At 45.2% G+C, this 14,462-nt stretch overlaps 1 protein-coding gene across 1 annotated transcript in view; it reads left to right on the top strand.

The window, feature by feature from the left end:
- Positions 1–14,462, top strand: part of LOC144128612 (cell adhesion molecule Dscam1-like) — a 452,661-nt gene that overhangs the window by 252,434 nt on the left and 185,765 nt on the right. Inside the window, 1 exon segment of the mRNA XM_077662147.1 lies at positions 5,815–5,964. Within this exon segment, the coding sequence (XP_077518273.1) occupies positions 5,815–5,964 (150 nt within the window).

The raw sequence follows: 14,462 nt of genomic DNA, 5'->3' as shown, positions 1-14,462 counted from the left end.
TTTTTTCTGCGGAAGTGAAAATTATTGCTTTTACAAATGTCAGTCACCAAGATATTTACATGCAACATAATTTTTATCTTGCTATTACAGGCACTGAAAACTCGCCCGCTCAAGAATTCGGAACCTTTTAATGGCCTACGGCAGGCATCCTGCACTCCATTTTTCTAGTGTCTGCAGGTTGGGAATGCAGTTTAGTTCTTAACGCAAAAGTCGGCTTCTCTTTAGATGAACCTACTTCTGCGACATGCTTAATTCACCAGATTAGTTGCATCCACTACAGCGACTGGTCTTTAACAGGCGTGCACATAGCAAGATGATTCTTATATTTGCAGACATAAAAGCAAAATAAAGCGCTCTATAAACCGAACTGATAGGTGTGATGATTCAAACGCAGTTAAAAAGGAATGATGAAAATGCAATAGATAAACGGCGACTTCGTTGTTGGTTGCTGATATATTCATGCATGTGTGTTTTCAACGATGCCAAGAAGTATTTCAGGAATTTTGTGCGCTTCTGACCTACCACTTCTCTCGCCGTTGGAGGAAGATGTCACTTTTATTTGTTTAGTTCTGATTAAAAGAATGCTGATAAAAATATTGAGAACAGAAGACCTTTTCCACGTAATAAATTCTTCGTCTACGAATGAGCATTATCAAGCGCGCGAGACTTACGCCAGGAAGCCAGTGGCGATATTTGGTGAGGTGTTACTCTTGTTTGATAACTGAATATACAGTCTCGCCTAATTTAAACCTATGTGAGAGCTTGTATTAGGCTGTGACTGGCCAGAATTTTTGTGCCAGTTTAGGTTTTCCTTCTCATGTATAAATCTTGCCACATTTCTCAAATAAAAGAACAAAATTTATCAGGGCTAGTGTTAGAAACAAGATTTTTTTCGTTTTATCCTATGCAGAAACGTATGACATTGCCTGTTAAGCGGAATGAATTCTGGCTGCATTCTTTTTTTTTAGCCGAAAGTTGTGTTGTTTGTTTCTGTTACGCGGTGAAAGTACTTGCAGCTTGAATCTTTTAGTCATTACATTGACCACTTTATCTTTAAACACATGAAAAAAGCTATTCTCAGCAAAGAAAAATTTCGGTGGCATTATTGTTTGTCACAAGTTTTGAGCATATTATAAACACTAACATCCATGGTTGGTCTTCGAGCTATTGCGTCAGTAAGCATTGCTTCAGGAACGCGAGAACTGAATGGATATTTATAAAATAGTAAAAGTTCTCATTTTATGAGTGTTTGCTCTATGGTTGCAAGTTAGATGGACCGCATAGGGCGAAATTAGCTGCGAGTAGTGCTGAATGGCCCGGTGTCGTTGGACTGCCATTAGTTGTCTCAGCGCCGGAGTAGAGCAGGTTCGACCAGCAGCTATTGTCTGAACTGATCAAGGAAAAGCAGCGGTGCTGCTTGGCACGTTATAAGGGTGGACATAATGCGGTATTCTGGCATGTGATGCATTAAACTTGGAGTAAAAAAGCTCTGTAACCTTTAATTTTCTTTATCAACATTGTATGTGTGGGTCGGCACCAAGCACAGCCGCAGCTGGCCCTCTTTGGACCAGTTAGAGAAAGTAGCATAATTTCATATGAAACTTTAGCTCCTTTGTTTATACATCTATTGGCACACTTACCTTACCCTAGAAAAATAAGCTTACCTTAGAAAAAGTACAGTCCTCTTCGGCGAGAATGTGCTATTCTATTAAATCAATCGAACGGATATTTCCATTTGTACTGTCAAAATGAGAAATGAATGAAAAGATGGTGAGCTGAGGTCACGAAGCTCTTAATATTTAAATGCCTAATACAGCACTCAAGCAGCAGAAGAAAGTTTTCAAAACGCGGCCGGTATAACTGATGATTTATTCTTTTTCTTCACGTCATCACCATCCTCATCAGGGATGTTCCGCGAGCGCCGTTATCGTTCATAATATGTACTAGCCACTTATCGTCGTGTAATGATGACTAAGGTTTTACTAAGCTTCTCTCAAAGAGACTGGGGTCTGCTCAATTTGTGCGTTTAAAATTGCTCTTTGCATTTTTCTCCTGTTCTGGGTAAGGTACCACGTGCACAGACAGCCTTTACAGCATTTCCCTAACAGGACATCATCCGCCATCCGCTTGCACTGCTTGGAGTGGCAAAAACCATAGACTATGTTAATTCTTCAAACAGGAATTATCTTCGTTCTGGGTCGTTCACGAGCCTCAAGCCCATTGCGGAAAAGTTTTCGCTCGAAATTAAAAGAAGCGTTCGGGCTTAACCAGATCTGCCAGCAGCTGCTTTTGGTGAGCGCTTCCAGTTTTTGCGGGTAAAAAAAGTGAAATGATCACAGAGAAAATAGTTGGCACCATAGGTTATGCTATCAGGCTGTGCTTAAAACGAATGCGTGCTGCTAGTTTGCCACAACATGGGTTATCTCATTGATGCGGTGTATCTTAAATTTAGCTTCTCTGACAAGTAGCATGCTCTGTGTTAAAGTGCAAATATCCAACGGACGCATCAATTATTCTTCTGCGCATGGTCAGTGTCTGCAATTTTAGTTACTTTTCTCTGTGAGCGAAATTTCTGCATGTACACTGTGAACGATCTGGTAGACCGAGGATCAGCGAAACGTGGTTTGGGGGCAGCTCTAAACAATTACTTCTTCACAACTGTCTTTACTTCCTGCCTCGGCCCACTTCGTTCATGAGCTTAAAATTTGAAGGGAACGTTTTTCGCTGAAGCATACATAGCAGCTCGTATGTTTGTGTGGTCGCTAGGTTTTATTTTTGGATATCAGCCAATGTCGTATTTTACGCCGAACGGCCTTTATATTAACGCTCTCATCGGCGCCGAGATCGATATTAAAATGTTTCTGCTGAGCGTTATTTTAGACGAGTAGAGTATCAGAGAGACTACATGCCCAGTAATTGTGGACAAATGCATTTTGAGCGGGAAACCTTTGATGAACGGAATTTCTTCATATAATGCAAGATTTAATTATAACAATCAATGTACCCGGAGATCGCCAGTCAGGTGTCTTATAGTCTTTTATTTACGTTTTTGCTATCGGCAAAAGCGTTCCCCACTTTTTTATATGGCAGTCTTAGCTGTTCGTTGCGATCGCTGGAAAAGCATTTTAAGAAAGATTTTGCTACATATCAGAATAACACATCATTACCTTTAATATTTTCTTAAAAGTGTCTTACAATTTTCCAATTTTCAAAATTTTTCACGACAAAGTTGAACTCGATGGTCTGGTGTAACTTTAATTTCTAAAACTCTGAAGCTAGGGTGACGCTGCTCTCTAATCTTGCAGTAAAATCGGGAACAGTTTTACTCGTTTTAAATGTGAGGTAGTTACCGGGATGAGTGAAGCGAAAAACAAGGTATGAAAAATTGAAGAGGTGTGTAATGACGATGGTCTGCGTATTTAAAAGTGGAATGAATTGATCGCACTTATACTGGGGACTCTTGCAGTATAAGCGAAAGTATGATTACGAACGGCTGCGGTGCGGCTTCACAGACGCCATGAACTTTGCCCAGAAGCAACCAGAAAGTTTTAAATATCGAAGACAGCAATTTGGCGTCACTTCCGAGCAGGTATACTGGCACAGCACCTTGGGTGGAAGCGCATAACAGCTGGAGGGAAGTCTACGAAAAAGTGGTATAATTCTGGGCAGCAGAAGAACATACGCAGCCTATGTATGAATGCAAAATATAACAAATCTGTGGCTTAATAGAGAAAGTTACATTTAAGAAGAGAAAATGTTTTCAATACCACTTGTTCTCGCGGAACTTGGCCACGTATGCTAAACCATTGCTTCTGTTACGAAGATCATAGAGCAAACCAGACTGAAGCAGGCAGGTCATTAGCTCTAAAAAATGATAAAGTTAAAAATATGAATGAATACGTACTAAATAAAGTCAGGTTTCATAAACTGAGTGTAGCAGTATCTTCGAAGCGAAAATTCGGAAGACATGCAATGAACTGTGCTCGAAGCGTCACAGTGAGCTTGCTATTTTTTCAGTGCTGATACGCATAGAATCGAACGGGGATTCTTAAAAAAATTTTAAGAATTGTAACATTGTTTGTTACAAGCCCGCGTGCATAGCAGATTAATGTTCAGAATCCTGTCTTCAACTTTCCCAGTTGAAGAAGAGAAAGTTCAAAGAAGAGATTTCAACTTTAAACGCTTTCGCAGTCGTTTATTTTAGCTTCGTTCTCATCTACCTCGAAAAGAAACTGACCGGTTTCAGACCTCTTTTTCTGAGCTATACCAATTATCGTACGCTTTCAAGTGGAGCGCGCGCGAGCTAAGTCCCGCACAAGAAGTTGATATCTGATTTTTCACAACGAAAAGGCATACTCTACTGAGTACAGTGAGTCTTCGTTTTTGTTTTACGATGATACTAACTCTGCGTTTTTGGTAGTTTTCCGCATTAAAGAAAAAATTAAGTGGTTAATTAGGCGCGCAAATTTTGATGCTCCTCTCACTTTTTTACGTGGATAATATACCCTTAGTATGCAGCGTTCTGCCGCAATGCTGTAAATGTCTCCTGGAATACCAATCATTTGATCAAGCGCAGAAAAGCCTGAAGAAATGTAATTTCTCTAAAAGCAACACCGGCTTAGGCTTCAAGTTCAAATTTTAAGCGTTCACAATTTGTGCCCACAAAGCAACCGATGGCATTTCATGATGAAAGCGCACGTTCGCTACCTATAAGAAGAATAGGAATTGATGAAATAAAATCACGAGCGCATTTTAGTTTATTAAGAGACTACGCACTGAATTACAGAGAGCATTTTGATTTCGAGCCAAAAAAATGTGAGGAAGCAGTAAAGCACACTTTTCGCACCCAACGCCACCCATAAGATTAATCAAGGCTTTAGATGGAAGTTATATATTTAAAAAAAAGAAAATAGAAGTGCGTGTTCCAGCTACACGCGACGCCCTGCTAGCAGGCACAGGGCGACTGACGACGACATGATGATAGGTCGCCGCCATTGGTTGGACAGCTTCGAGCGGCATGATAATAATAATAATTGGTTTTGGGGGAAAGAAAATGGCGCGGTATCTGTCTCATATATCGTTGGACACCTGAACCGCGCCGTAAGGGAAGGGATAAAGGAGGGAGTGAAAGAAGAAAGGAAGAAGAGGTGCCGTATTGGAGGGCTCCTGAATAACTTCGACCACCTGGGGATCTTTAGCGTGCACTGACATCGCACAGCACACGGGCGCCTTAGCGTTTTTCCTCCATAAAAACGCAGCCGCTGCGGTCGGGTTCGAACCCGGGAACTCCGGATCAGTAGTCGAGCGCCCTAACCAATGAGCCACCGCGGCGGGTCGAGCGGCATGTGCCGCTTCCAGTTTAGGAACATGCATTTCTGCCTGTAAAGCGTGCTTTTATGTAAGGCAATTGTGCTCCTACAGGAAGGCAACTTGTGAACCAAGGTACGAGATGTCGAAGTGCCGAGTTTCATGGATACGTTCTTCGCTTTCTTCCCTACCGGCTTCTTTTCTTGAAAACGTACAAATTAAAATCTTTGTTTCTTCCTGCACTCCGCGTCATTGTCATTGTAAATAACAAACTATTTGACCGAAACAAAACACTTTTGTAGCGAATAATTGACTGTCCTCATGGTTTTGTCTCTGTGAGTCTATGGTAATCTCTTCATGAACATTCTGTAGATTGTGACGTAAGCCAAGAAAGAAAAAAAATTGAAAGATGTGCGGAATATCTGGTGTAAAAAGTGTGTTTAAGACGCGCACGTGCACATATGCGCCCGTATATTTAGCAGCGAACTGACTTAATCTTCTTCGCAGGCTCCAAGTACGCGGTGCTGCCGACTGGTGAGCTGCTCATCCGGGAGACGGACCAGCAGGACGGTTTTCGCACATATCGCTGCCAGACGCGCCATCGCCTCACGGGCGCCGTGTCGCAGAGCGTCACAGTTGGACAACTTATACTCACAGGTGGGTCCGTATTCGCTACAAGTAAGCGGTTATGGAAACCTCATGGACTGTTGGGTTGAGGCTTCACGGAATAATAATGCAATGCCACTTAGGTTATCGTCTTATAAAAACCACTAGGTTTCTCCGCATCGAAATTTCCTGATTGACCAAGAGGGTCATGACGTCTTCAGCAACGGCAAATTTGAAAATTGGAGGGCTAATGTGTTCGAGTACCTTGCATTGGATTGTCATATGGGATTATACTATCCAGACCGACTAATACATGTTAATTTACCCACCAATCTTAATAATCAATAATAATTCACACACCAATCCACACTAATTTAACTTACTTCACCCATTAATTTACACTACTCCCCAATAATCTATCTTAAACCATTGCTGAAGTGGGCCGACTCTAAACTTTTGTGGGACTTTCGGAATATTTGCCGACGGAAGAACTTCCAAATTATAGCGCAGTTTGTTTAAGATTGTGGTTAAGAAGGTTCCAAGTGTTTCTGTTAGTTTCTCCTTCATTCCTTGGTTTCCTGCGTAGGGCACGTCATTAGCTGGGTGAGAAGAGAAATTTCGGTCATATCGCTGCTCTCTTTATCTAGCTCAGCTCGAGCTAAGTGAAATATTTGAAATATTCACCGTGCAACGATATGAGGAGAAATTTAATATTTTTTTTTTGAGGAAACGTTACATAGCGCACAACATACACGTGGAGATGTAACCAAGTGTAAAACGATTGAAAGGGACAATGCAAAAATTAAGGAGTTTCTGTAATATATCTTTCCAGAGGTCATATGACAGAAACTGTAACGTATGTAGAAGGTTCAGAGCAAACTTGTTTTGTTGTTTGCAGACCTTTGCATGTTTCCCTCAGGACTGCATATATAAAACAAGAAACTACCATTTTTAAAGATTTTGAAGAATTGTGCAAATTTTTTCGTGCTGCTTAAAACTTCAGCCTCCGAGGTTTGAAGTATTACATCTTCGTCCTTGAAGAACTCCTAAGCAAAATTCACGTATTTAACTTGCATTTTAAGAACAATAGACAACAATGGGTAGGCGCGAGCAGAAATTTTAAAGCATGCCTGAGCGATTTCAAGCGCCGCTTGCCATTTTAATAGAGAACATTTTCTTATAAGTACTCTGTAGACGCACAAAGAAAGCTATTCTATTTGTTTGGTAATGTGAAACACACGTCATTTATTTCCTATCGGCATGTATACTGTTATGTACAATGGGCCATGGTGCATTTGTGTCAGGGGTGAATATAATTTAACAGCTCGGTTCATGCCAATCCACTTGATTCTAATCATCTTATGCGCCACTGGTAAGCTCAAGTTTAACAGTGGTCCTTGAGCCAATGACTAACCGCGAGCAGAACTGTATAAAAAAAATTCCTAATTAACCTGGCCATGCTTTCGACGACATCAGGAACCAGAAACAGTTACTTTTTCATCAGGCAGGCTAATTCCTCTCTCGGAAAACTAAGTCTGTGCCATATAGTCTACGTTTTGTAACGTGTGTTGACGCCACGCTGCAGCACATGCTGCTTCCCTTGTCGACGGAGTGAATACTAGCGGAGCTTTCTATTTGTTCAGAATTTTCTTACATCCTGGCGTTGCCGCATCGTCCTGAAGTCATCGCTTTATGCACATCATTACTCTCATGTTAACAGATGGATGAAACATTGCAGTTAACTCCGTCAAAGCATTGTTTTTTTTCTTCTTAAAAGTAAACTTGCATTAAAGTTCCCGATGTATTGTGAAAGTGCATTTAGGCAATCGTTTCTATACTAGCATGCAGTTTATTTTTTCCACTATACAAAGCAGGAAAGATAGTCTAGACAAAAGCACAAGGGAATCCCAAAGGCAGTTAGCTTTGCTAAGCGCACTTAGATGCCGTCAGGTGGGAAGAATACCCTTCATAAAACCTATTCGAGGGAAACCTTCTATGTTGAGCAAAACTTCAACTATGGAGAAATTACACAATAGCATCCACCTGAGGGTAGCCATACGGCTACAAATCGTTGTAACCACTGAAACGTCGCGCACAGGTGAGTTAAGACCTGTCGTAGAAGAAACATCGTCACAGTGCAAACACAAATAAGCGTGGACAGAAGTCGCTTTCTGAAACACGCGGGAAACAAATGCTCCCTCTATCTTCCTGCAACTGACCTACCTAAACCCTCTGTGCCAACATATACAAGACAGTCAGCTCTCCCGCTATTCCCTCAACCTACTTTCATTCTCTTTCTATTATTACACCCTGTGCCTCTTCGTTCAGCCCGAGGGGACTTCGAGTCCACGAAAAGCGGCAGCGAAATAATGCACACCGCAACCTCCCACCGCATTAGAGTGCTGCGCCATTCGGATTCCCTGCGAGCGTTGCTCAGTTGAAACCGACGTTGGTTTGGCGATGGAAAGGCAACGACAGTGCGTGCGTGAGAGAGAGAGAGAGAGAGATTGGAGAGGCTAAAAGTCGAGCACATCGGCATGCTAACGAGGCAGCCACGTTCAGGTTTGCGGTGGGTTAGTCCGGACGACTGCGCACTCGAGCATAGAGGGCCCACAGCGCGGTCGGGTTCGACGCGCGGTTCTCCTCCTCTCCTTGCGCGCACCGCACGCACTGCCAGGTGCGAGTGACAAGTTATCCGCAGTCAGACGGCTGCGAGAAGACGCTCGACAGAGCAGAAACGAGGTGTGTTGCATAACGCCAAACTCATTGCTGCAACCCCCCCCCCCTCCCCGCCCCCCCCCCCCCCTTTTCGACGGTGAGCGGGAGAGATGGATTCGACGAGAACTAAATCCGAATAGGAATTGTTGGCTGAGGGTCTCCTGACAGTGGCCGCGAAGGCGACCGCCGGGCGTCATTCTTTGCCGTCAGAAACGTGTGCTGTGTGCCGAGGCGTTGTACTGAGCGTTTGAAGAAGTGTTTGTTTATTGGTTTATATTTATTTGAGCGCTCTTTGACAGGAAGCACAGGGGGCTTGACATTTAGCCTCGTTTCGCACGTGGATAGAGCGCATACAGGAAACTGCTAATCATTATCTATCACTAAGTCCCGAACAGTTCTAGCAGTCACTTGTATATAATTATGTCCTTCTCTCGAGATTGGAAAAAGCACGCCCGTCTACTGTGGCAAAGCTTATATTAACTACGTGAGTACGGTCGGACAAATAAGCATTATTATTGCCACACATTTTTAACATGATTCCAAAAGTCGTATTTTTAACGTTGACAGCCGTTATACTGTCACGTAGTGGTGACGGCAGTCGAAGCAGCGATGAAGACGGACAAAAGGGTCTTCTAAAAGAAAGCTGTTTATTGGGCTGGCTTGCACCCAAAATTGACTGAATCACTCGGCGGCTGCGAAGCGACGAGGGTGCTCGGCGGTCGTCGAACAGAATGCCCGACGCTGTCGGCCGTGCTCAATTTAAAGCTGATAGCGAACTTTCGAGATAAAGAGCGCAAAGTTACAAGAACATTCCGGAACAACGTAGAATCAGCTCTGCCTGGCTGCGATCAATCGAGATAAATCTAGTCGCGTCTTGCGTCGCAAACAAAGCGATAAAGTGGTGTTGCGGCAGCTTTGAAAAACGAACAAACACTGCAAATATTCGCGGCATTACTCCCCTCTCAAAGAAGCATTGACCCGATGCATTAAACAAATAATGCGACTAGTAAGAGAAAAAAACGAATCTTGCGATAATAGAGCATGGATATGCAGCGGCCTTTAGCGCACATAATACGGCTTCAGACGGACTACATGGAAAACGTCTGGTCGTACACGGCGTCGCTGGGATGCAGCCATTGCGTCAGGAATGACTTCATAATCCAGTTCACCTAGCCGACGAAGAACCTTGTACGGGCCGAAATAGCGGCGCAAAAGCTTTTCACTCAATCCACGGCGGCGAATGGGCGACCACACCCAGAATAGATGTCCTGGCTTGTATTCCGCGTTGCGTCTTCGTAGGTTGTAGCGTCTGGCGTCGGACCGCTGCTGATCTTTGATCCGTAATCGGACAAGCCTTCGAGCTTCTTCTGCGCGTTGAGGGTAGGCGGCAACGTCGACGTTCTCTTCTTCTGTAACGTTGGGCAGCATGGCGTTTAGCGTGTTCGTGGCCTCGCTGCATGGACGAGCCTAAAAGGCGTAATTTGGGTGGTCTCCTGCACTGCGGTGTTGTAGGCGAAGACGACGTAAGGCAGGATGACATCCCAGGTTTTACTTTCGGTATCGAAATACATGGCGAGTATATCGGTGATGGTTTTGTTCAGGCTCTCGGTCAGTCCGTTGGTCTGCGGATGGTATGCAGTTGTCCTCCGGTGGCTGGTTGGTGATGAGCGCATCGGGGGCGCCGTGTCGAAGAAGAATGCATTCCACGAAAAATTTGGCGACTTCTGCTGCTGTTTCGTTTGGTAGGGCTTTCGCCTCGGTGTAGCGGGTCAGGTAGTCGGTCGCTTTGATGATTCACTTATTTCCAGATGTTGACGTTGGAAAAGGGCCAAGCAAGTCCATGCCGATCTGCTGAAAGGGCCTTGCGTGAGGTTCAATGGGGTTCAGAAATCCTGCTGGTCGAGTGGGAGGGGTCTTTCGTCGCTGACAATCTCGGCAGGATTTCACATAGTGTGCGACATCGGCAGACAGTCGGGGCCAGTAATACTTGTCTTGAATGCGGCGGAGGGTGCGAGTAAACCCGAGATGTCCAGCTGTCGGCTCGTCGTGTGAAGCCTGTAGAACTTCTTCGCGGAGACAAGCAGGTACAACAAGGAGGTAGGCTGTTTTGCTCGCTGCAAAGTTCTTCTTCACGAGTACCTCATTCTGCACACAGAAGGAAGACAGTCCTCGCTTGAATAAAGTGGGGGGTGACGAAACCTGGCCTTCCAGTTACTCGATGAGGCGTTTTTGGTCGGGGTCCGAGCGTTACTGCTGGGCAAAAGAGCTGGGGGTGATGGGTCCCAGGAGGGCGTCCTCATCGTCGTCCGGTGGCGGTGTATCTACAGGGGCTCGTGAGAGGCATTCGGCGTCAAAGTGCTTGCGTCCGGATTTGTAAACGACGGTGACGTCAAACTCCTGAAGACGCAGACTCCATCGAGCGACTCGGCCAGAGGGGTCCTTCAAATTTGCGAGCCAGCACAGCGCGTGGTGATCGCTGACCACCTTGAATAGTCGTCCGTACAGATAGGGGCGGATTTTTGACGAGGCCCAGATAATGGCAAGGCACTCCTTTTCAGTTCTCGAATAGTAAGCCTCGGCCTTGGAAAGGGAACGGCGAGCGTATGCCATGACCTTCTCCAGCCTGTCGCTTTTTTGAACGACCATGGCACCAAGGCCCACGCTGCTTGTGTCGGTATGAACTTCAGTATCAGCGTTTTCATCAAAATGCGCGAGGATCGGTGAGGACTGTAATCGACGCTGAAGTTCCTTGAAGGCTTCTGCTTGCGGCGCTTCCCATTTAAACGGCATGTCTGTTTTCGTCAGTTGGGTCAGGGGCTCGACGATGCGCGAAAAGTTTTTCACAAATCGTCGGCAATATATGCACAGTCCGAGAAATCTGCGCACTGCTTTCTTTTCGGCCGGCGGTGGAAACTGTTCAATAGCGGCTGTTTTCTGCGGGTCCGGGCGTACTCCCTCCTTGTTAATGATGTGGCCTAGAAACAGTAGGTCTTCGTAGGCAAAGTGGCACTTCTCTGCCTTCATAGTCAGGCCAGACGACTTGATGGCGTCTAGTACTGTTCGAAGTCTTTTGAGGTGCTCTTCAAAGTTCGAGGCGGAGACAACGACGTCATCCAAATATACCAGACAAATTTGCCACTTCAGGCCTGCCAGCACTGTATCCATTACTCGCTGAACATCGCTGGTGCGGAACAGAGACAAAAAGGCATCACCTTGAACTCAAACAGCCCATCCGGAGTGATGAATGCTGTGTTCTCGCGATCTTTTTCGTCGACCTCAATTTGCCAGTAGCCGCTCTTGAGGTCCATCGATGAGAAATATTTGGCGTTGCAGAGGCGGTCCAGTGTGTCGTCGATGCGGAGGAAGGGGTAGACGTCCTTCTTTGTTATGTTGTTCAAGCGGCGGTAATGCACGCAGAATCGAAGTGCGCTGTCTTTCTTTCTCACTTGAACAACCGGTTTCTTTCTCACTAGAACAACTCGAGGAGTCGTTCGGCTGTTTCTTTCCTCACGACACTGGTGAATACCTTGAATAGTTCTCTCTTGAATAGCTCTCATGTCGTAAGGGACGATTCGTAGTTTTCGTACCACGTGCGTACGGAGCCACCCAATGAGAAAAATACGTGTCGGATTTTTGCCGCATCATCCCACTTGCCGAATGACGCCACGCGCTCAAATTAATCCAACCATTCTTCGGGGTCTTTGTCTAGGGATCTACTGAAAGTTGGCGGCACCCGCAGCTGCAGCAGTATGATCGGTGTCGACATCTTCGGTGAGGTTGCGGTGCTCGTAGCAGGGTCTTTTCGCTGTCTGGTGCGGTCCGGCAGTTTCCCGAACTCAGGCTCCTCTCCCTGGAGACGTCGGCTGGCTCGCTGATCTGCTGGCTCGTCCTCGGGTGCGAAGCGCTGAGGGCTGGCTTCACGACTTGAAGGGGGCGTCCGGAACATGGAAGGCTACCCCGCATCTCCATCAGTTGTCACGTAGTGGTGACGGCAGTCGAAGCAGCGATGTAGACGGACGAAAGGGTCTTCTAAAAGAAAACTGTTTATTGGGCTGACTTGCACCCAAAATGGACTGAATCACTCGGCGGCGGCGAAGCGACAAGCGTGCTCGGCGGTCGTCGAATAGAATGCCCGCCGCTGTCGGCCATGCTCAATTTAAAGGTGATAGCGAACTTTCGAGATAAAGAGCACAAAGTTACTAGAACATTCCTGAACAACGTAGAATCAGCTCTGCCTGGCTGCGATCAATCGACATAAATCTAGTCGCGTCTTGCGTCGCAAACAGAGCGATGAAGTGGTGTGGCGGCAGCTTTGAAAAACGAACAAACACTGCATATATTCGCGGCAATATTTTGACACACGTATGACGCGCCTTGTTAGGTCTCGTAATAAAGGGGTGGGAACACAACGAAGAGATCGTGCACTCACCGAGACGATAGGAATTAGGGTCAACACTGCACTTTGTTCAGAGCGGGAACGCCGCGAAACGATGACTTCGTAGGTTTCTTGGCTTGTATTAAGCCGATAATGCGAATTCAGTTGTAAAGATAGGACTATTATTGGGGCAGACCTCACTGAAACGGTTTGCGAATTTTTTAAGAACCTAATGCCAAACAGCTACCTGTGTTTAATTTGTTAAAGAAGTGAAAAACACTCGGTTATAATATTTTAGCCAGCACAGAGTGGAAAGCATCGCAGCTAGGGTGCGTAGATTTAGCCACCGTATCGAGACGCAGATATTATTCCCGGACAAAATCCACATCTTCGGCCCAGCACAAGTAGATGCAGGTACGAAATGTCCGCTTCCCGGAGTGCCCGTGGTGGGTCAGGTTCTCTTTAAGAAACTCGCTAGAAGGTTGCCCCACTTTTTCTCCTAAGGTAAATTATGGTGCACAAGAACGAGATGGCACACAGTTCAATGGAGCCAAGAGGGTCTAGTTAATCGGGCTGGGCTTACACAAATAGGACGTGAAAGTTAATGTTGCATCAATTGTTGTTCGTTGTTTTGGCTTGATATTGCATTAAAGAAAATGCAGCATTCTAGGAATCGAATTCTGCGTTACTTGATGTGTGGTGTGTGTAGTTCCAGGGCTTTACTTACAACTCTATCACTCCTATCGAAACTTGTCTTGGGGCTCTAACTTGTAGGCGTGGGACTTCTATTCATCGTCGGCATAAATTAACGTCGTAACGCAGTCAAGCCACAGGAACTATTTTCTTTGGTTACATTATTCACGGGTCATGTGACTATTTTATTGCTACTGTTACAGTAAACATGCACGTTAGGAAACCCTTAGCATATTCCCTTACACATACTGCTATAGGTGCGACTACTATCACACTACTTGAATGGCCCTCAAATTATTGCCTGGTGACTACCCTTCGCATAATGAAAGCAATAGATTGACCAGACAAGAAAGAAGATTGAAGGAAAGCTAAATTCGTCGTGTCCACTAGGAATGTTAGAATATGCTTTTAATCCGGCTTAAATATATGCATGAAGGTTTCGCACCATTCCAGCTCGCTTAAACTGCTGGGAAACAACCTTTTTCAAGATTACACGTGTGGCGGAGGTACACTTACGCAGAGTTTTTTGTAGCAAAATATAAAACTTTTGACAGCATCCTGGGGCGTCCGACGAAACCACATATCTTGTTGTGAAGGCAATCTAAACGAACGCACGGGAGAAAAAAAATTCGACGTGCGCATATACCACCTGAAAACCTCCGGAAAGCAAAATTTCAGCCTTACGCCCACGAACAATAAAAATGAGTGTAACGTCACTGTTATGGCAACTTTTATAAGCCCCTCATGTAGTGAAAGACTACGC

This window comes from Amblyomma americanum, chromosome 4 (genome assembly GCF_052857255.1).
Source record: "Amblyomma americanum isolate KBUSLIRL-KWMA chromosome 4, ASM5285725v1, whole genome shotgun sequence".
NCBI lineage: Eukaryota > Metazoa > Arthropoda > Arachnida > Ixodida > Ixodidae > Amblyomma > Amblyomma americanum.
Note: the sequence above shows the minus strand (reverse complement) of the source record. Positions and strands in the feature narration are given on the sequence as shown.